This window comes from Cervus elaphus, chromosome 15, assembly GCF_910594005.1.
Source record: "Cervus elaphus chromosome 15, mCerEla1.1, whole genome shotgun sequence".
Classification (NCBI taxonomy): domain Eukaryota; kingdom Metazoa; phylum Chordata; class Mammalia; order Artiodactyla; family Cervidae; genus Cervus; species Cervus elaphus.
The window spans coordinates 92,578,956-92,601,362 of record NC_057829.1 but is presented as its reverse complement, the minus strand read 5'-3'; the positions used below and the strand labels follow the sequence as shown (position 1 = coordinate 92,601,362).

The window sequence follows — 22,407 nt, the reverse complement described above, 5'->3', positions numbered from 1 at the left end:
CATCGAGTTGGTGACGCCATCCAACCATCTCATCCTCTGTCGTCCCCTTCTCCTGTCTTCAATCTTTCCCAGCATCAGGTTCTTTTCCAGTGAGTCAGTTCTTTTCATCAGGTGGCCAAAGCATTGGAGTTTCAGGTTCAGCATCAGTCCTTCCAATGAATATTCAGGACTGATTTCCTTTAGGATGGACTGGTTGGATCTCCTTGCTGTCCAAGGGCCTCTCAAGAATCTTCTCCAACACCACAGTTCAAAAGCATCAATTCTTTGGCTCTCAGCTTTCTTTATGGTCCAGCTCTCACATCCATACATGACTACTGGAAAAACCATAGCTTTAACCAGACAGACTTTTTTGTTGGCAAAGTGATGTCTCTGCTTTTTAATACCCTATGTTTGTCATAGCTTTTCTTCCAAGGAGCAAGCACCTTTTAATTTCATGGCTGCAATCTCCATCTGCTGTGATTTTGGAGCCCCCCCAAATAAAGCCTGACACTGTTTCCACTGTCTCCCCATCTATTTCCCATGAGGTGATGGGACCAGATGCCATGATCTTAGTTTTCTGAATGTTGCGCTTTAAGCCAGCTTTTTCACTCTCCTCTTTCACTTTCATCAAGAGGCTCTTTAGTTCTTCTTCGCTTTCTGCCATAAGGGTGGTGTCATCTGCATATCTGAGATATTGTTATTTCTCCTGGCAATCTTGATTCCAGCTTGTGCTTCCTCCAGCCCAGCATTTTTCATGACGTACTCTGAATATAAATTAAACAAGCAGGGTGACAATATACAGCCTTGACGTACTCCTTTTCCCAATTTGAAACCAGTCTGCTGTTCCATGTTCAGTTCTAACTGTTGCTTCCTGACCTGTATACAGGTTTCTCAAGAGGGAGGTCAGGTGGTCTGGTATTCCCATCTCTTTCAGAATTTCCCAGAGTTTACTGTGATCCACACAGTCAAAGGCTATGGCATAGTCACTAAAGCAGAAATAGATTTTTTTGAAACTCTCTTGCTTTTTCAATGATCCAGCGGATGTTTGTGGCCTTGCAAAGGATCTTTGCCAGGTAGGGAACAGAAATCAATTCAAATCAAATCCTTGTTCAAATCAGTTGTAACATTTACTTGTTTCTCATTAGTCACTGATTTAAATAAAAATTTTGACATATATTCAGTACATATTTTTACAACCATCACGATCACACCCTCTGTTAAAACTTGTCCTCTAACAGTTAGCTACGATCCCAATAAAAATTTCAACTTTTTTTAGGAAAAATGATTCTGAGGTTTCCATGGAAGCCTGAAGGGCTGAGTCTTCAAGAAGAACACACTGGGAGGACTCACTACTCAGAAATTCAGCTGATGATAGGACTGGAGTCATTCCTATAAAATAGGCTTGAGATGGGGCAAATGATGAAAAAACACCCTCTCATTTAAGAATACTTAATGCATGGCAGAGAACTGGGGGGCAAATGGTCTTTTTAAGAGTTTTTATGTGACTTTCCTGACTGTCCAGTGGTTAAAACTCAGGGCTTCCACTGTAGGGGACATGGGTTTGATCCTAGATTGGGGGTTAGTGGGTGGGAAGTAAGATTCTGCATGCCATGCTCCATGGCCAAAAAACATTAAAAAAGATTTGCTAGAACAACTATATGTCCATTTGGAAAAAAATATAACTGGGTCTCTGCCTTACATATCTCACACACACACACACACACACACACACACACACACATGCTACAGAGGGCAAAGACCTGTGCATGAAAGATGAAACTATAAACTTTTAAAAACATAAATCTCCATGCTTCAGAATAAAAGGATTTCTTAAACAAGACACAATAAGCACCAACCCTAAAGGAAAAGCCTAGTAAATGAGACTACTCTAGAATCTAAACCTTCAGCTCACAAAGGTATCATCACTGAGGATACAAAAAGCCAGCCCACAGAGCAGGGGAGATACTTACTTGCATTTTAATGTAAATGTAATGTAATGTAATGTAATGTCCCTGCCTGCAGAGTAGCCTTCTGGGGTTCTCACAGGCCCTGCGTTTACTCTTCGTGTTAATTTGGGGAGAAGTGTCCCCACCTAGTGATCCTGGTTCTCCAGCCCAGGGACAGGGAACACCTCTCCACTCGGCTCCTCTTCAGTTCCTCCCAACTGTGCTGGGCACCCATATTTTCAGTGTACAAGTCTTCCACGCCTTTTGTTAAACTTATTCTCACGTCTTTTATTGTATTTTTCATGCCATTACGAGCAGAATTTTTTAAATTTTCATTTTGGACTGTCTCTTGCTTGTGTATAAAATATGACTGAGTTTTCCATGTAGTGTCTGTACTTTGAAACCTTGCTGAACTCATTCAATAGTTCATTTGGGGGAATTCCTTATAGTTTTCTACCTACAAAGTCACGTCACCCACAGAAGAGTTTTATTTTCTTCCTTTCCAATCTGATGTCTTTAATTTCTTTCTTTTGCCTTAGTGTCCTGACTTGAATTCCTCAGTGAAGAAAGACAAAAAAAAAAAAAAAAGAAAAAAGGGTGAAAGGAAAAATGTCCTCAAGAAAATGGCAGAATCTCTTCCAGTTCACCTTAAGGTAAAGCCCTTGTCACTCAAGGAAACCCTCCAACATGAGAGAGACAGCAGCTGGGATGAAACAAGGCAAAAGAGACTCTGAACCACATAGACGATGAAAGGAATAGAGACAAAAGCGTAAAACAAATGCAAGTAGTATATTTCTTACATAGGAAATATAAGTATTATATTATTCTCAGGGAAATAAGATGATGTTACATCTATGAGTAAGAGGGGAATGACCAAACTTTCAGAGAACAAACATTTGGAGGATTAAATTATGAAGGCAGAAACAAAAATATTAAGCAGAAGAGTTAGATGAGAAAGTCAAGGGAATTTCCTCGAAAGTAGAACAAAAACCCAAGGTTGAAGAGAAAATTAAGAGAATCACAGTATCAAGTCCAAGTCTCAACATCTGGCTGATGGGGCTTCTAGAAGGAAGAGAGGGAGAGAGAAGGGGAGGAAACAGCAGAATAAAGCCTTCCAGAGCCGAGAGACACGAGTTTCTGGTTAGAAAGGTTCCTGGCTGCCTGGTAAGCTGGGTGAACCAATACTTGCACCACAGGCACATCAGCCTCAACTTTCAGCGAAGCTCCGAGCGCAGGGACAGTATTCCGTAACTTCTGGGGAAGGATGCGGGAGGACTAGGAATCAGAATATCGAATAGTTTCTTAGAGCAACACGCAGAGTCAGAAGACGAGGCTGAAATCCCTTCAAATTCTAATAAAGGTTTTCCAACCTCCAATACCACATCGAGTTACAACATCCACTGCGAGTGAGGTTAGAATAAAAACTCCACGCACACAAACACACTTCCCTCCTTCTGTCTCCAGGAAGCAATTAGAGAATGTACTTTCCCCCAGATGAGAAACATTCATCCAGAAGGAGGAAGGTAAGGGAGGGGGCTAACACAGGAGAGAAGGAGGGTTTGCCAGATGGTGACAAAGGGAATTCAGGATTCGGGCCGCTTTAGGAAAGCAGTCCGTCCAGGAAGGATGTCTCAGAACACAGAAATGGGCAGAATTCTTAATGCTTTTACTGTATTGACGGGGGATTCCTTCCTCCAGAAATTCAGGGGTGTCGCAAAGAGTTGGACTAGACTGAAGCAACTTAGCACCCCTCACTTGAAAATTAAGCAAATGAAAAAAAAGTAATTTGAAGGAAAATAAAAGTGTGTACAAGAGAGGTAATCAATTCGTTGTGGGCCACGGTGGGTCTTTTGTGAACGTTCACAGAGCACCTGTGACATGAATAGTAAACGCTCACTTCAGCCCAGACGGAGCAGCAAGCGTGTCCCGACAACCTCCTCCCTGGCCGGTGCCCCACCTCCCGGGCCCTGGGAACCAGAGCAGGAGCAGGGCCCAGGGAGTGGGCGTCTGGGCACCTTCTCCCTTGGCTCCACAACTGGGCCGAGTGCCCCCAGAGCCACCCTCTCGTCCGAGGCCCTCGCCCACAGGGGCGGCGCCTGCCCTGACCCCTTCCCTGGGCCACAGCCAGGCCCCACCAGGGCCATGGGGCTCTGCAAGGCTGCCCGCCCTGTCTGCGGCGTGCTGTGTGTCCTGCTGAGACCTGGCCAATGGGACTTGGGAGACAGGGGGCTAACAGGGAAGCTAAACCTGAGAAATCAAGAAGGAGAGGTGCAGACACATTTCTGAGGACTCGGAAAAAAACTCAGAAGAATCAGCTAGGAGAACTGCAAGTGGGTCCCTCTGGGGAGCCCAGGTCAAGGTTGAGGACTTTGGTCGGTTCTGTCGTGACCCTGTGGTTAAGGAAATCGGGCCGTGAGCCTCCATGACGAACACTGAGGCCAATCGAGGTGATGGAGAGGGTGTGGATTTGGGCAGTGGGTGCTGACCTGGTGCCAACACATGGTCCAGGGATGGATGCAGAGTTCAAAGGGGGAGTGTGGAACAGGGGACATTCTGGAAAAGGGGAGGGGGCCACCCAGGGTAGGGGTGTCTGCGCCCCTCACACATAGCATGACAGAGCTGTGCTTGTTCACAGCCCCCAGCTCCTATCTGGGCCCTGAGCAACTGCAACATGGTGGTGTTTGGAACCCAGAAGCCCAGGAAGCTGAGAGAGGTGGCCTGGGTGCACGGCTGTGCTGGAAGAAAGCTGGCTGCATCCCCCAAGGGGCATCCAGGGGTCCCCAGCGTGGCCAGCTGCAAAGCCAGCTGCGTCCTGATGAAGCACCTAGCAAGGGTGACGGGCTCATCCCCCCCAGTGACTGAGGAGGTCCAGGCTCCAAGGAATGAGGAGAATCAAGTGGAACCCCCCACAACCTCTGAGCTTCTCCGAAGCCTCTCCTCCCAGGGGCATGGGAGCATCGGGCAGCTGCTCTCGCGAGCCAGGGGATGCACAGAGGTCCTGACCTGCGAAGAGCCACGCCTTCCCAGACTGCACAGTTCGGGAACGCTGGCATGGCCTGGCCGAGACCCTTGCCTGCAGGCCTCTGGTCTCCCCTCTCTGGGTCCAGCGAGCTCACAGACTGCAGACCCTGCTGGTTATGGAGCCGGAGCTCATGTCATCCAACGGGTCCCTGCACGCCTTGAGCTTAACCTGGGGCTGCAAGACAGGGGGCCTTTCATAAACCCTTTTTTGGGGGAGGCCCCCTCGTGGGCGTCTCGTTCTGACCAAGCTGGGAAGGAAAGCTGGGTGGCGTGGAGCGGGGAGGACTGCGGCGGCCTGGGCCCTGGGCCACTGACTGGTGAGTTCTGAACCGCATTCTGCTGTTGTCAGCAGCCTGGCCTCTCTGGAGTCCGCAAACCAAGAGCAGAGGTGCGAGGCGCCCTGTGCCAGGGTGCGGGGCGGGGGGGGGAACCCTCCCGAGAGCAAAGCCCCAGCGCTGCCCGGCCACGCCCGGCTCCATGCGGCCCTCCCCCAGCCCCGCCCCCTCTCCAGCCCCGGCCCCGGCCCCGCCCCGCCCCGCCCCCTCTCCAGCCCCGCCCCCGCCCCCTCTCCAGCCCCGCCCCCGCCCCGCCCCGCCCCCTCTCCAGCCCCGCCCCGCCCCCTCTCCAGCCCCGCCCCCGCCGCGCGTACCAGCCGGCGGATTTCGCGCTCGCACTCCTTCTTGATGCGGGAGATCTCCTCCTGGTGCAGGTGGTACACGCTCCTGATCTCCGCGGCCTTGATCTTGTCGGCGCGGATGACCAGGGTCAGCGCCTCCTCCACCTGCCTCTTGGCGCCCTTCAGCTCCGAGATCTCCTGCTGCATCTTCACCTTCTCCACCTCGAAGCCCTTCTTGGCCTCCTCCTTGGCCTCGGACAGCAGCACGGTGCGCGCCCGGTCCGGGCCGCCGTCGCGCACGGCGTGCAGCAGCGCCTGCAGCCGCTGGTTCTCGCTGTCCTTGGTCCGGATGACGCGCAGCAGCTCGGCCTCGTGCTGGCGCAGCAGCGCCTCCCGCAGCGCCTGGAGCTCCTTCATCTTCTCCTCGTGGAGCTTGGTCCGCAGCTCGGTGAGCAGGACGGCGCTCTTGTGCTGCTCGTGCTCCCGCGCCTGCCTGAGTTCCTGGTTCTTCTCCCTCTCCACCCGGCCGACCTGCGGCACAGCGAGACGCGGTCGGCCCGCAGCCACACTCCGCGGCGGCGGACACCGAGCGCGGCGTTCGGAAAGGCTGCGTGTTCTTGCAGAGAGGGGCGCTACCGTCTATTAGGGAAGGTCTCGTTAAAACACGGGTTGAAAACAGAGTCAAGCCTCGTGGGTGGCACCCAGCAGGCGCCGACCCTGGAAGCAAGAGGGCAGACGCACGGGTGTCCGGAAACCTGCGTGCTCAAAGGCTGAAACCAGCACCTCTCAAACGAATCCGCCAAGGAGGGGGCACGGCCGTGGGGGGCAGGGGGTGGGGGCTCCTGCCCTCCGGACGGCTTCAGCCCAAACGACCGAAGTCTCACTTACCTTCTAGGACACTCTCAGCAAAAGGAGAAACCAACGCAGGCGGGGTAGGGGTGGGGCGGGGCGGGGGCGTGGCGGGAGCGGGGTGGGGGCGTGGCGGGGCGGGGCGGGAGCGGGGTGGGGGCGCCCACCTTGCTCTTCTCCTGCTGCAGCTCAATCTGGATCTCGGTGAGCTTGGCCCGCAGGTCCTCGTTGGCGGCCTGCAGCGCGGCGAGGACCTCCGCCCTGTCCCCCTTGCTCCGGCCGCCTGCGCCCTTTTTGGACATGGTGAGGGTGGCCCGAGGGGCAGCCGCGCGTCTGGGCCGATCGCTTGCCTGCGGCCCCTCTACATCTTCTCACTCACCTGAGGGAAAGCACACTGTGAGCAGATTGCACGGCGCCTGGGGGGCCCAGGAGCAGGGTGGGCGGGGATACATCTGCGGGCCCGAGTCTGCGGCCGGACTGTGCAACGCGCCACAGACCGCGGGGGCCGCCTGCCCTCCGCCCGACCCTCGATGGTCCATCGCAGGGGCTGCCTGCCCTCCGCTTGACGCCGGATGGCCCATCGCAGGGGCCGCCTGCCCTCCGCCGGCACCCCATGGGCCTCCTCTCTATGGAAGCACATTTCCCCCGCCTCTCGGGTAACCAGCGATCAGTACATGTTTATTCTTGGCCCCTTTGTAGTAAGACCCTGGGACCAAAGTTAGGGCCCAACTTCTCACAGGGTGTGTGGCAGACGGATGGCAGGAGCGGGTTTGAAACACGAGCTTCCCTGACACTAACGGAGTGGCGGCCGGGACCCCTGGGGCCCATGAACCAGCTCGGAAGAGGTTGCACCCTCAGCCCAGGAGACCGAGCCGACTCGGCGGGCGCACGGGCACTCTGGACCCCTCGGGCACCAGGCCCCACACTGGCTTGTTCACCCGTCACCCAGCCTGGATGCCTGAACCCGCTGGCCCAGGCCTGGGGCTGCCCCCACTCCCCGGTGTCCCAGCGCCCAGCACCCGGTGTGAGACTGGGAGAGTCCACTAGCTTTGCCTGGATTAAAAGGCGGAGGGGTTCCAGGTCCTGCCCCCCTCGCTGCCTGGGCCCCCCGCGCTGGTCTCCTCGCCTGCACAGAGACACCAAAGAGTCCCCAGGTGTCCCCAGGGCCTCCAGGCTGTGCTTAGACACCCGCCCGGTACACTGCTGAGGCCCTTCCAGGCCAGGTCTGGGAGCCCTGCAGGACCATGGGTTCCTACTGGCCTGGAGCTCCGGGTGGGGGACTCAGCCTTCTGTGAGCAGGGACCTGGCCGCACGCTTGCCCTGCAGCATCCCCAGGTCCAGCGTCTCCTGGACCAAGACGCAGCCGCCTGGCCACCCTCCCTAGGACCCCTGTGACCATCTGTGGTCTGTTCTCTGCAGCTGCCTTCAAGCAACAGCAACCAGACCACCTCCCCGGCCCCGGAAACCCCCGTGGTCGTGTGTCCGCCTCAGATCACAGGGAATTCCGAGCCCCTGTGACACTCACCAGCTGCCGTCCACCCCAGTGGGCACTTCCTCAATGTTTTCTGAAAACTGGAGTGTAATGTTTTACTTATTTTAAAATGAAACTACACAGGCCTTTCCTGGACAGAGAGGCAGCCTCACCGTCCATCTGAGAGGAGAGGAAGGGCAGGGTGAGCTGAGGGAGAGGCCCGGGCGGTGCCCACACTGGACGGCAGCAGCCCCCCCAACACACAGCCGGCCCGGCCCACCCAGCTGCTGGCTCGTCCAAACACATTCCCCCGCATTTCCTCCCACAGGCTCACACGGACAGCATGGGTCAGGCTGCCTGGGGCCCCTGCCTGCCGCCTGGACCCCGGGGCGCTGAGCAGCTTCTATCCAGGCCCTGGCCTCCCGGCACCAAGAGCTTTCGTTCGATGCAGTAACAGGCCTCGAGCCCCTGCCCGGCAGCTCCCTAAAGGCGAGATCCTGCCTTTCTCCAGCATGCATTTGGGCACAAACAGTAAGTGTGCTGACCTCACTATTTATGGAAATGAGTGTGGACAGACGAACTCTCCCCAAAGCCCGCTGGGAGCGTGCGGGGTGTCCCACCTGTCCATACCCGGGGCAGGGACTCCAGGGCCCTGCCTGCCCCCCGGGGTGTGCCCTAAGGGGCGCTTGACGGGATGATTCCCCGGGAGCAGCTTGGGGGGTCTCCCCTTCCCCACGCCCTACTTGCATTGAGCGCATGCGCGTTGAGCCTTTGGCTGGAGCGCCGCCCCCGGCTCCGCCCACATCCAAGGAGACGGAGCCCACACCAGTGACACGGAGGCTGCGAGTGTCCAGGGGCCCCGGGGCCCCTGGCCCATGTCACGTGCTCCTCTGCACCCGCGGCCTGGCGCACATACACCCACACCCGGTGAAGTGCCAGATGCCGCGGTCGCCTCGTCTCCCGGACGCCGTCACCCTCCCACGTCCTTCCTGTCACCCGGGAGATGGACGGGGCGGGTGGAGGGCAGACAGAGGCCTTGGGAGCGCGCGGTCTCACCCGGCACCGCGGAGCCTCCCCCTCGGGTATACCAGGGGCTCTGGGCCCCACGCGGCAACCTGGATGGTGCCCGGGGCTGTGGCGCACTCTGCAGAGCCCCGAGCTTGGCCAGTGGGGTGCAGGCTTGAGCAGGACCCCAGGGGCGCCAGCTGGACGGGGCCCTCGGACCGCTCCCGGGGTGGCCCGAGTCAGTGCGGGGACTGAAGCCGGCGGGGTCGGCCCCTCCGCTCTCCCTGAGGGTCTCCTGTGGTCGAGACCCTCCGGCCCGCCTCTGAAGTCCAAGCTGCCCATCCCGGACGGCCCCTCACAGATCCTGCAGGGACGGCAGGGCACAGAGCCCGGGGGTGAGTGGTCGGGGTGGGGGAGGGGCACAGCAGCAGCTGGAGGCCTGCGGTTCAGGGGCGCCCCGCACCCCCCACCTGCCCGCCCTCCGCCGTCCGAGACCTGCGGTTCAGGAGCACAGGGGCGCCCCGCCCCCCGCCCCACCTCCCCACCGCCTGCCTGCCCTCGGACCCGCTCTCCCAGCACCCACCCCTTCCCCGGTGCAGCCCTGCACTCGTCTTCCTAGCTTGACCCCCTCCGGCTGGCCTCACTAAGGGCCCAGCGCAGGGCAGGCCCTCCGTCTCCGGGGAAGGCCCAGCCCCCTGGGAGCAGGGCTGGGTCGGAGCGGGCCTCGCCAGGTGCATGGAACCGTCCTTCCGCGTGGAGCCACCGCCCACACCATCTGAACCTCAGTGCAGAACAGACCCAGAGTCAGAGTCAAGCCTGGGGCGCCTGTTCATGAGGCTCGAGGCCAGGGTGGAGGTGCTGGTGGGAGGGGGCGGGGTGACTCTGACCGGGCCCTGGGGTGCAACCCGGAGGCAGCCCCGCGCTGAGGACGCAAGTGAGCACCTCGGCACGCGGTTCGTGCGTGGCCAGAGCCTGCCTCGTGGTGCCGGCACCTGGATCATGAGGTTGGATCAGATCCTCCGCAGCTGGCATGTCCAGGAAGCCCAGGGTGCGGGAGGAGGGCGGGCATCTTGCCAGGTCCTCTCACTCTCCCCGCTCCAGACCAGCACCCACATGAGGCCCCGGCCAACCATGTGCACCCCGCTTTGGTTGGAAGTCCTTAAATGATCAGGTCGATAGTGCAGTCTGCCCACCCCCCTCTCAGGGTCTCCGTGAAAGTGAAGTCGCTGGGTGGTGTCCGACTCTTTGCGTCCCCATGGACTGTAGCCTACCAGGCTCTTCCATCCATGGGATTTTCCAGGCAAGAATACTGGAGTGGGTTGCCATTTCCTTCTCCAGGAGATCTTCCAGACCCAGGGATTGAACCCGGGTCTTCTGCATTGTAGGCAGACGCTTTACCATCTGAGCCGCCAGGGAAGTCTCAGGGTCTCCGAGGAGGTAATAAATCAAGCAGAAGAGCGCCCCTTGGGTCTTTCTGAGTGAGTTGTTTTGTGTTCAGAGGGTTTAAAACGAGACACAGTGCACGGCCCAGGGCGTGTTGGCGCCGCGGTTCGGTCACCTTGGAGGCCGGTCTGTACACCTCGCCCCACCTCCGTCCGGCCGGCTTCCATCCAGCTTTCTCCACGTGGAGCCCGTGGGCTGGTGTGCCGCCCCCAGCGAGCAGGTAGAAGGAAACCGCCAACACACAGGCGTCACCAGGGTGATGCCCCAGCAAGGGGTGAGTGAGCAGGGTCACAAAGAGGCTTCGACCTTGCAGAGCCGGTCACGTTGGCATGGATGCTCTCTGGGTTAAGGGGCTGACCCACAGCCAGCAAAGGCTGCATTTGATGCTTCTGGTCTGGTCAGTTCTGTGCAAACCCAAGGCTATGACGGGGGCGAGGGGGGATGCTCCCTGTCATATCCCACAGGGACCCCCTAAGTACAGGCCATCGGACAAACGCCCGGAGGAGGGGGAAGGTCCAGCCGTGACAGAGGTGGCCAGTCATGCGGGCTGTAGGCTTCGGGGAGCTCAGACCTGGGTGGCGGTGGTTCCAAGGCACCTCCCTCCACACCACCACCCCCGCCCCCCCCGAACTTCAGACACGCTAGCTCCGGAGCACGGTCTTTCAGCAAACTCACAGCACAGAGCATCTGCGCGGAAAACTCACAGCACAGAGCATCTGCGCGGAGGGACACACGTCCTACTGGACAAGACCCGGAAGCCGTCAGGCTGGCGCACTCCTTTGGCAAGGCCCTCACTGGTAACGGCAAGACTCTAGCTGTAAATCCAATGAAACCTGTGCGTAACGGGCTCGTTTGACTTCGCTCGGCTGACTCGACCCTTAGAATAACATGCAGTGTTTTAATGAGTCTCTGGAGAGAGATTAGAATTCTTGAGGGTTTGGGCTGTGACCTGTATTTCTAACCATAGCGTTCTCAAAGAAGTCACATGTGTGCTGACATTGTGCACACCCCGTCAGAAGTAGAGTTTGAAGAAAATGGGGTGGCGGCCTTTGACAGGAAGGAAGGAAAGGGAACTTTCCAGTTTACTCCCGGGGTTCTGGCGAGAGCGGCTGTGGAGAGTGGGAGGAGCTGGGCGCGGCCCGCCTGGCCTGGAGGGCAGGGCTGCACACAGCCGGGTGGTCCCCTTTCCCTGTCCGCCTACCAGGCACGAGACCTCCCAGAGGTTTCTAGAAGGCTGTTCTCAAGTCCCCAAAGCATGAGCCTCACCCAAGAAAGCCTATTAAGCAGGTCCAGGCTCTCCAGGGGGAAGAAGGCCCAGGGGTCCATCCAGCGGGTGGAGACACTGCTCCTGGTCATCAGCAGGGAGGGGGATCCAGCTCCAGGGGAGGAGCTCTGGGGAGGGAGCCCCCTCACCCCAAATGTCCCTGGTGGGGCCGGAGGTCACGGGAGAGGAAGAGCCAGACGGGGCTCTGGGCGGGCGACCACCGGCCCAGTAAGAAGGTCAGCCCACCTGAGCCCGAGAGCGGGGCTTCTCCAGTGTGGGACATCCCCCCATGGTGACCGTCACACCAGACAGCAAAAGTCCTCTGATGGAGAAGACACTGGCCTTCTCACGACGCCTGAGGTTCTCATCCGCAAGGCCTCTGCCCTGACTTCAACACACCCGTATTTTGATCCATCAAGTTGGCCGTGACTCACCACTCCTAGTCTACAGAACTGAATCTACCCCACCGTCCCTTTGTGCTGAAAGGAGACGTGTGTGATTTAGGCAGCAGCTCTGACTCACCTGTGAGTGAGTTAAAGGCTGGGCTTTCCTAGAGGTGCTGTGACTTATTCCTAATAACCTTGGAGACGAGTATTGATTCAGATGCAGCCGTGTGAGCCAATACAGAGAGAGCCCGCGCACTCCCGTGCAGTTCCCACAGGGGAGGCATCCTGAGACACTAGGAATCGTGACTAAGGCGCTGGCTTCCGGCACGTCAGCAAAGAGACCATCGTGTCTCCATCTCCGCCCCCACCTTTATCCCTGCCTCAGCCCCTGGCAACCACAAATCTGCCGTGCATTTCTATAACCTTGTCATTTCAAGAATGTTACAGAGATGAAGTCACATAGCATAGGGCCTTTTGGAATCAGCGTGCTTCACTCAACGTAATTCTGGAGCTCCATCCAAGTCGTGTGCGCAGAGTTCACATTCATTCGCGTTAACTGCTGAGGGTGTAATACTCACAGTGTGCACACATTATCCCCTCACCCACTGAAGGACAACTGGTTGGTTATTACAGATCATGCTGCCATAAATGTTCATGTCCAGGTGGTTGTGTGAACCTAAGTCTTCGTTCCTCTGACACAAATGCCTAGAAGTGCAATTCCGGTCAGACCCAGTTGAATGTGTAGTTATTTAAGAAATGGCAAACCGCTTTGCAGAGAGGCTGCGCCCTGTGACCCGCCCACCACCAGCGCGTGAGGGATCCAGTTTCCCAGCATCCTCGCCACATTTAGAGTTGCTGCTTTTTTTATTTTAGCCATTCTGATAAATGGTATCTCATTGTGGTTTCATTTCTTTTAACCTACTTTTTAAACTGAAGTATAGTTGATTTACAATGTTGTGTTAATTTCTGCTGTAAGCAAAGTGACTCAGTTTTATATATATATTTTTAAAAATATATATATATATACATTCTTTTTCATATTCTTTTCCATTATGGTTTATTGGAGGATATTGAATGTAGTTCACTGTGCTCTACAGTAGGACCTTGTTATTTATCCATTCTACATGGAATAGTTTGCGTTTGCTAATCCCAGACTCCCAGCCTGTCCCTCCTCTCCGCCCCCTTGGTAACAACCAGCTTTTTCTTGCTGTTTGTGAGTCTGTTTCTGTTTCTTAGATAAGTTCATTTACTCCATATTTTGTATTGAGATAAAGAGATATCATATAAGAGATATCATGTTGCTTTTTGTCTTTTTCTAACTTACTTCATTTACTGTGATAATGTCAGTCCATCTGTTTGCTGCAAATGGCATGATTTTCTTCTGTTTTATGGTTGAGTAATATTCCATTGTATGTATGCACCACATCTTCTCTATCTGTTCATCTGCTGAGGGGCACTTAGGTAGATCCCACGTGTTGACTACTGTGAACAGTCCTGCTATGAACACTGGGGTGCATGCGTCTTTTGGATTATAGTTTTGTCCAGATGTACGTCCAGGAGTGGGATTGTTGGATCATATGGTAATTCTATTTTTAGCTTTCTGATGAATCTCCACACTGTTTTCCATTGTGGCTGTGCTAATTTACATCCCCCCGACAGTGTAGGAGGGTTGCCTTTTTTCCACACTCTTTAGCATTTATTGTTTGTAGACTTTGATGACGGCCATTCTGATCAGTGTGAGGTGATACCTCATTGTGGTTTTGATTTGCTTTTCTCTAATAATTAGTGATATTGAGCATCTTTTCATGTGCCTACTGGCCATCTGTATGTCTTAGGAGAAATGTCCATTTAAGTCTTCTGCCCATAGTTTGGTTGGGTTGTTTATTTTTTGCTGTTTTGTAGAGTTGTATGTGCTGTTTGATATTTTGGAACTTCAGCTCTTGGTTGTGTTGTCTGCAAATACTTCCTCTGTTTATGGTTTCTTTTGCTGTGCAAAAGCTTGTAAGTTTGATTAGCTCGCACTAGCTTATTTCTCCTGCTGCCTTGGGGGAGTGACCCAGGAAAACTTTGGGACGATTCATGTCTCGCTGTGGCTTTAATCTGCATTCCCCTCATCACCACTGGTAACCATCGTCACGCGCTCGTCTGCCATCTGTGCGTCCCCAGCGAGCTGTCTGCTGCTGGCCCTCCAGCCAGAGAGGGCGGGCTTTCCTTGAGGCTGCTTCTGTCTGTGCCCGTGCATCCATCTGACTTGCTGGCCTCTTCAACTCCAACCCTGGGAGCAAACCCAGGGAGCTCACGGCCGTGTCTTCCTGGGTCTTAAGGTCCCTAGTTGCCCTACATTCTTCACCCCACCTTTCCGTCTCTTTCTGTTTGTTTTAGACCAGAGTCCAGAGATTTTATTGTACTAATGGGAGGAACAGGGATAAGTACGTCTGCTCTGTCTTCTGGAGGCAGAAGGCCACAACTTTTTGATCACAGAAAAAAAATCTTAGACTTGTATTTACTACTCTTTCAGTTAGAATTTAAATCATAAGCATGATTTAAAATTCGCTAGCTCAAGTCTCAGGATCAAAGACAGACACTATACTAAGTGATGGTAGGGAATCCCCTGCAGGTCCAGGGGTTAGGACTCCATGGCTTCACTGCCAAGGGCCCAGGTTCAATCCCTGGTTGGAGGACTAAGATCCTGCAAACCGTGTACCGAGTGGCCAAATTTAAAGGAATAAATAAATGATGGCAGACACCACCCACCTGTTTGAGCAAAGGGTCCCCAGCACCGCCCTTGAGTGAGCGGCTCTGGGAGACGCGTGCTGTGTGGGCCACGCAGACTCAGTCCTGGGAGGACGCCCCTCCTGAGACACAGGGGCTGCAGCAGCTACGCCTTTGCAAAGTGAACCACTGAGCCTCCTCGGGGGTCAGTGCCAGAGTTTTGAAAAGAGCAGACCTGGCTTTATGCACAGCTCTGCTTCTGCCAAACCTGTCACCCGGCCAGTCAGCGTTTAAAAATGGAGACATCTAACAACCAGATTTCTAAGAAAGACTCTCGGGATCACCAGCCAAAGCCCCGGTTGTTCAGATGAGGAAACCGGACCTGGAGGGGGTGTGTCCCCCGAGGAGAGCTGGCTCCAGGCCTGCCCCCCACCCATGGCAGGCAGCACCACGTGGCCTGGTGGGGTCCCTTGGGGGCTTGTGACCAGAGGCAGCAGGAGAAACCCCAGAAGGGTGACTTCTGGACTGAGCCAAACTGTCCAAGCCTGAAAGTCACTCCGTGTTTCTGACTCGGGAAGGTCAAAGGGATGCCTCAAAAGCAACAAACTCTTCCAGAGTGACTCAACCATGCCCAGAACGATGCTCAAATACATTTAAAAGAATACAAAGAATTCAGCCCAACAATATAAAATCACAATGTCTGGCATTCAATCAAACATTTCCAGACCCGCAAAGAAGTGGGGAAATGGGATTCCTAATGAGAGGAGAACCCCGACAGAGAGAAATGCAGGCGCGAGGCACATGTGAGGATTAGCAGACCAGGACGTCAGAGCCGCCAGAACTCAAAAAACCACAATTTCTGCAACATAGGGGAAACAGCAGCCTGTCAAGAAGAGACACAGAATAAATTCCAAAGACCCACATCAATAATAAAGAGATTAAAATACCATGTCTGAGACAAGAAAATACAGTGTGTGGTATTAACAACAGAATTACCCATCCCAAAGGAAAGGTTCATAAACTTCAAACATAGCAGCAAAAGTTATCCAAAGAAGAACAATGATTTGAAACCCACTGTCATTTGTTTCAAAAATATGTCAATAGCCTCTTCTTTCATAAAATCTTGACATTATTCCTCTTCCCTTTGAAATTCTACCAACCACACAGAATAAGGTTATATATTACCCCCAACAGGATGCTTTGTTTTTGATTGAAGACCTTCCATTGATCACCCTATCACGTCTCTACAGGACAAGAAAATGTATGTAAATGGAAATTTACAGTTTTTACTGTGACCTTCAGTGCTGAGTTATAAAAATGTCTTCCAGGTTGAGTTATCATTGCAATTATCATTGCTCTATAACTAGTTCAAATAGTACAAATATATTACAGATTCTGATAAATTATTAAGAAGTAAAATTGTATGAGAAATGCATCTCTGAATAAGCTGAAGGGGGCTGGCGGTCTGAGTGCTTTAGTTAAAGCTTCCTCTCCTCCCTGGGTCTGTGGGGTCTGCCTTGCTTTGCAGGGGGCTGGGAGGTGAGGTGGGTGCTGTGGGCAGCCCCCCACCCTGGAAAGCCTTCTAAGTGTGCACAGCTGGTGCAGGGGTCACTGCTCGAAGACCACCAAACCCGCCGCTGCACAGCCAAACCAGCGGGCCTGCAGGCATCACGGGTGCATCACTGCGCCCGGGCCTGCTGGGGGCCCCTGTCCTGACCCCGCCCTGGGCGCTGAGCCTGGACGGTCCCAGGGAGGGTGCCCAGAGTTTCCGAAAGCCCAGGGCAGGCTGCCCAGGAGGGAAGGGCCCGGGCCTTGGAGGGGAGCAGGGACTGCAAGGAAGAGGAGGATGTTCTGGGAGGACCTGCCAGAAGACACCTGGCTCAGGCCCCAGGGCAGAGGGCTGGCCATGTTCCGTGCCCGCCTTCACCAAGGCCCTGCAGAGGCCTCACGGATACCAGAGCGAGAGACAGATCCCGCCACCACGGGCTGATGGTTCTGACTGATCTGCCCCGGACCAGCTTGAAATGGGCCTGGGAGAGACGAGGCAAATGCTTCTATAACGGGAAAACCGTCTCTTTAGTCTAAATCACGCAGTTTTACTAAGCAGGAAACACCCAGCCTTATGAATGGCCAGACGAGTGAAAAAGATCACACGGCTCAGAAAGAGGCCCCATGTTACGTCTAAGGATAGAATACATCATGTTCACCAGCAAGGGGAGAGGACCATTCAAGAGCACTGGGGTGATTAGCCGGCTGGTCGTGAATGAGAAATAAAGTTGTGGAACATGCCCTTCTGACATGAAATTCTAAGTGGATTAAGAGAATTAAGGGCAAAAAATCAAATCACAAAAACTATTGGGGAGATGCAGAAAGAAGCATTTCTGAAGTCTCTGGAGAGAGGATTTTTTTAGGCTTAAAGGGGATAAAAAGAACCCACAGGAGGCAAGATCAATAGATTCCACCATAAGCTAAAAACAAGTGGAAACATCGTTCACAGTAAATACAACAAAGCTAGTGTCTTTACTATATTAGGAGACTGTGAAACTCAACAGTAACACTAACATCTCACCAGATAAATAGGTAACTATCAAAAGACATAATTTGCAAAAAAGGAAAGAAAAGTGATTTTTAAAACATAGGAGAAAATTGCCTCTGCTTAAGATGTGGAAAGTCATGAGAAAATGTCCCTTCTGTCCTGAAAAATGACAAAGAGCCACATAATCTGCCAATTCATGTGTTTCTTTGGGCCCAGGAAGAGTCAGGTCCCAAGAGAAGCAAAGGGTGACAAGCCGGTCCAGGGGGAACCGGGCGTCTGAGCTGGCTCACCGTGGGCAGGGCTCAGGGGAGGAACTCAGCCCCAACTGCAGCACGTCTCTGTGGGCTGGACAGGGCAGCACACCAGCCTGGGGTCGCTGGACCCAGATGTGAGGCAGGCGGAGGGCAGGACGGAGGCTGGAGAGGCCGCCCCACCCCCAGCCCCTTCTCACAGGCGCAGCGAATGCCTCGGCCACTGGGAGAAGACCAGCAAACCCTCCTGTCCTCAGGGCCACGGGGACAGGGTGGGAGGAGACCCCTGCTCCCCACTGCCCAGGCAGGAGGAGAAGACCCTGCCCTGGGAGGGGGGAGACGGAGGCCCTGGAGGTCAGGATCCTGCAGGGACGAGAAGCAGAGCTGGGGGCTGGGGAAGGGGCGGGAAGGCTGAGAAGAACCCCCTCGAGTCCAGGCACACGGGCCTCGACTCCTCAGGCTGGACCAGAAGAACGAGACCCCGTCCCCCAGACAAGCCTGCACGGGTACAAGCAGCAGCAGCCCAGGGCTGGGCCAGGAGCCCCGCTTCAGAGCGAGACCCTTCCAAGATGCCAGTGGGTGCAGCACCAGGCAGCAAGGGCAGAGCAGGAACACACAGGAACTCCCCTCCTGGCCCCGGGCCCCACGCTGCCCGGCAGCGCGAGGCCTCACGGCTGGAGGGTAACACCCCCTGACCCACTTCCCTGCTGCCGGGGTCCCTCAAACCCACACTCCAACCCACGGAGACAGGTGCCCATTTCTGGCATATATGTTCCCTCAGGCTCCACTGTTCTTCCACAGACAACGCCGGACATTCAACAAGAAATTATGAGATCAGAAAAAAGCAAGGAAAACAATCCATTGTTGACAAACACAGCAATCAGAACTAGATTCAGAGATGCTCCGCTGTTGCAACTACCAGACAGAAAACTTAGGAATCAGACAAAATAGTTACAATATTTATACATTTAAAGCCCCAAGACATTCATGAGAGAAAGTTAAAGATCTAAATGGAGAGATACACTGTTCCTGGATCACAAAACTTAATATTGTTATGTTAATTTCCCCCAAATTGAAATAGACGTCAAATGCAACCTCAGAATTCCAATGGACTTTGTTTTGTAAAAACTGAAAAGCTGTTTCTAAAACAGATATGGAAAAAGCAAATGATCTAAATTTGCAGTTCGGGAAAATCTAACAGGTAATTTTGGAAAATAACAGATTTGGAGTTGGAAATCATCACCAGGACTTTCAGCTTAGAATAAAACTCTAGCGATACATGCATAACATATGATGTAATATATGTGTATATGTCGTATGCTCAGGTGTGTCCAACTCTTTGCGACCTTTTGGACTGCACCCTGAGAGGCTCCTCTGTCCATGGGATTCTCCAGGCAGGAACACTGGAGTGGGTTGCCATGCCCTCCTCCATGGGACCTTCCTCACCCAGGGATCGAACCCAAGTCTCTTGTGTCTCCTTCACTGGCAGGCAGGTTCTTTACCTAGAGCCACCTGGAGGCCCCATATAGGTATATATGTACACATATAATATTAAATGATGTGATGTATAAGTAACGTATGATGCAAAGACACAAGATCAGTGGAGCAGAACCGAAAAAGAGCCCCATGTATTATCTGGCCAATTAGTGTTTGACAAAAGGTACGAGAAAATTCAGTGGAGAAAAGACAGTCTTTTGAACAAATGGTGCTAGAGCAGTTATGCCTCTATATGCCAAAAACAAACAGAAAAGGGGAAAAAACCACACAACCCCACAGCTCAATTCATGTTTGGAAACCTAGTAGAAATAAATCATGGAACTAATGTGAAACTAAAACTATAGAATTTCCAGGTGAAAATAGATAAAAATTTCCATGAATCTTGGATGAGACAAAAACATTCTTAGCAAAAAAAGCACAAATATCATATAAGAAAATGTTGACAAATTAGACTTCATAAAAATGTAAAATTTGTCTTTGCAAGGTATGGTTAAGAAAATGAAAAGACAAGCCAAGGCTGGGAGAACATATTTACAAAATACACATCTGATAAAGGTCTTGTCTTCAGAATATATATATTTTTTACATTTCAAAATTCTTTAATAAGAAGACAAATAATCCAATTTAAAAACTAGCAAATGATTTTAAACACCTGTCACCAAAGCGCTTCCCTGATAGCTCAGTTAAGAATCTGCCTGCAATGCAGGAGACCCAGGGTAGATTCCTGGGTCGGGAAGATCTGCTGGAGAAGGGGTAGGCTACCCACTCCAGTATTCTTGGGCTTCCCTCGTGGCTCAGCTGGTGAGCCATCCTCCTGCAATGCGGGAGACCTGGGTTCGATCCCTGGGTTGGGAAGATCCCCTGGAGAAAGGAAAAGGCTACCCACTCCAGTATTCTGGCCTGGAGAATTCCATGGACCATATTGTCCATGGGGTCATAGAGTCAGACATGACTGGGTGACTTTCACTTTCACTTTTCAGTTTCTCCAAAGGAGTGAACAGACAGCAAATAAGCAAACGAGAAGACGGGGGCCTCCCCTCCTCAGGGACTGGCAGGTGATGGCCAGCACTGCACTCCCGGCCCCATGGAGCTGTGGGTGAGGGAGCTGGGGCCGCCCGCAGGTGCCTCTGTCCCGCCCTGAGACCAGAGCAGGGCACAGTCAAGGCTGCTGTTTAATAAAACCCTGAGACGCCTGTATCAGCTGCCGCTCTGGGGCCTGCCCTCAGACGAACCTCAGACGGAATGTGTGAGACCCTGACAAACGTCCCCTGGTGCTTTAGGAATAGTGCATCGCGTCCTGCACACAGTCCATCTCCAAAAGGCGGAGGAGCCACAGAAAGGTCAGCCCTCAGTGTGGGCGTGATGGGCGACATCCAGCAGTGGACTGTGGGGGGCCTGGGGAAAGTCTCCTGAGGGTGCTGCCCAGCCTTCTCCCAGGCCCCGTCCCCTCAGCCCCGCCACCGCTGGGCTCGCACGGAGCTCTCCACGCGCAGGAAGACCCAGGCGGCTCCTCGGAGCCAAAGCCACGGTGGGCCGACCCAGCACCCGCCGGCAGAGTCCCGGCAGAGGCAGAGACACCCGAACCGGGGGCCACGCTCAGCCAGCAGGGAGCAGGGGGCAGCTCAACGTCAGAGCCGCCGGCCGCGGAGCACAGGGTTCCCGGGACCCACAGGGTCTCTTGGCCTCGAACCTTCAGGACCTTCCGGTCGAGTCCCAGCCCCCAGGCCACCTGGGACAGTCCCAGCGTGGAATGCCTTCCCGCCCCAGGCATGGGCCCGGCTTCCCTCTGAGGCCAGGCTGCCATCGACCATGTCCTTGGCCCCAGGCTCAGTGCCCGGGCGTGGCCCCCACGACCCTCCCCCACCTGTCAGCTGCGCCACCCGAGGTGGCCTCCTCCTGCGGCGTCAAAGGGACAAGCGCCAGCCCAGCATCGCGGGCCTGGGGCGGACGGTGCAGGCCAGCCCTGGGCCCGGGCTCTGGAGCTCCGCTCGCCGTGGGCTGGAGGCCCCAGCCAGGGCCTCTGAGCCAGGAACCGCGCCCGCCAGGCTCGGGGAGGAAGGCGGGGTGACATCCTCCAAACAGCGTCCTGTCGCTGTGACCGAGTCCGGGCTTTGCAGTCCCTCACTGAGGAGGCCGCTCCGGGGTCTGAGTGGAGGATGAGCATCAGCGCCTACTCTGTGTCCGGCTCGGTCGCCTGGAAGCCAAGGAGCAGTGCTGCGTGCTCAGTCACCCCAGTGATGTCCGACTCCTCGCGACCCCAAGGACTGTAGCCCACCAGGCTCCTCTGTCCACGGGATTCTCCAGGCAGGAATACCAGAGTGGGTTGTCATGCCCTCCTCCAGGGGACCTTCCGGACCCAGGAATTGAACGTGTGTCTCTAACGTCTCCTGCACTGGCAGGCGGGTTCTTTACCACCAGCATCACCTGGGAAGTCTAAAGAGCAGCGAAAACCCGATGAGGTGGGACCGCCCTGAACGGATGCCCACAGTCCGTTCAGCAGCGAGGGCATGTGCGGGCGCTCCGCTGTCTCAGGGCAGGGGTCCCTGGTCTGCGGCTGACGCGGAGCTCTTCCTACGCCCTCCCTCCCAACCCCACCAGCTCCCCAGCCACAGGGCTGCACCCCGTGGTCCCACGTTGTCAGGTAAGGGCTCCAGGTGGTGGGTCTGCCCAGCACCCAGTCTGACGTGTGTGGCATTTGCATTTCATAAGTGAGCCCTCGCGTCCTCCCAGAGCTGAGGATGGATGGCTCGGACACACCTGCGCCGGCCCACGTGGCCCTTGGCCTCTACCAGGTAGGTGCGACCTACTTTCTGAGACCCCAGGGCAGCTCAGAGGCTGACCCCGGTCGGTGGTGCCATCGAGAGGAACTGAAGTCTCGCCGTGACCGGCTTTGCTCTGCGGTGCTGCTCCCCGCCGGAACTCGGGGAGCACTGGGACAGCCGGGCAAAGGCCCAGAGCCACCGTGAGCATCCTCAAACCTGCACCTCGGAGCTGGGCTTTGCACCAGTGGCAGAGTCAAAGGCAACAGTGTTTGCAACGGCAGTCCACACACACAGCTTCGCAGCAAGCCTGCTCACAATCCAACACGTGTCAGAATCATTTATGTTTTGGCCTGTGACGGTCGTTCCACCAAGCCCGACCAGCTCCACTCAACTGCTGACGTTCTCTGCTCTGGAGAGACCAAGGCACGCGCAACAACACCCACTTCTTTCAAGGAAAAGTGCTGGAAATCAGGTGATAAGCTGCTGTCACCCCCAAACACTTTGAGTCCCTTGCAGGAGAAAGGATGTCGATGGACAGACTGTGATTCTTGATTAAGTTTTAAAGAGAAGACCCCATCCCTCCACAAGGCAGACAGATGGTGAGGAGGGAGCCATAAACATGCCTGTTATTAAAAAAAAAAAACAAAACCTGGCCCACGAGCCCCCCTC

General features: G+C 54.6%; 1 protein-coding gene across 22 annotated transcripts in view; it reads right to left on the bottom strand.

The window, feature by feature from the left end:
- Positions 1-22,407, bottom strand: part of JAKMIP3 (Janus kinase and microtubule interacting protein 3) — a 92,791-nt gene that overhangs the window by 47,189 nt on the left and 23,195 nt on the right. For all 22 annotated transcript variants that reach the window (XM_043925541.1, XM_043925539.1, XM_043925542.1 and 19 more), the window contains exons 2-3: positions 6,579-6,790; positions 5,596-6,093 (exon numbers count right to left, since the gene is read on the bottom strand). In XM_043925541.1, the coding sequence (XP_043781476.1) occupies positions 5,596-6,093; positions 6,579-6,713 (633 nt within the window). In that variant the 5' untranslated portion in view covers positions 6,714-6,790. The remainder of the gene's footprint in view (positions 1-5,595; positions 6,094-6,578; positions 6,791-22,407) is intronic.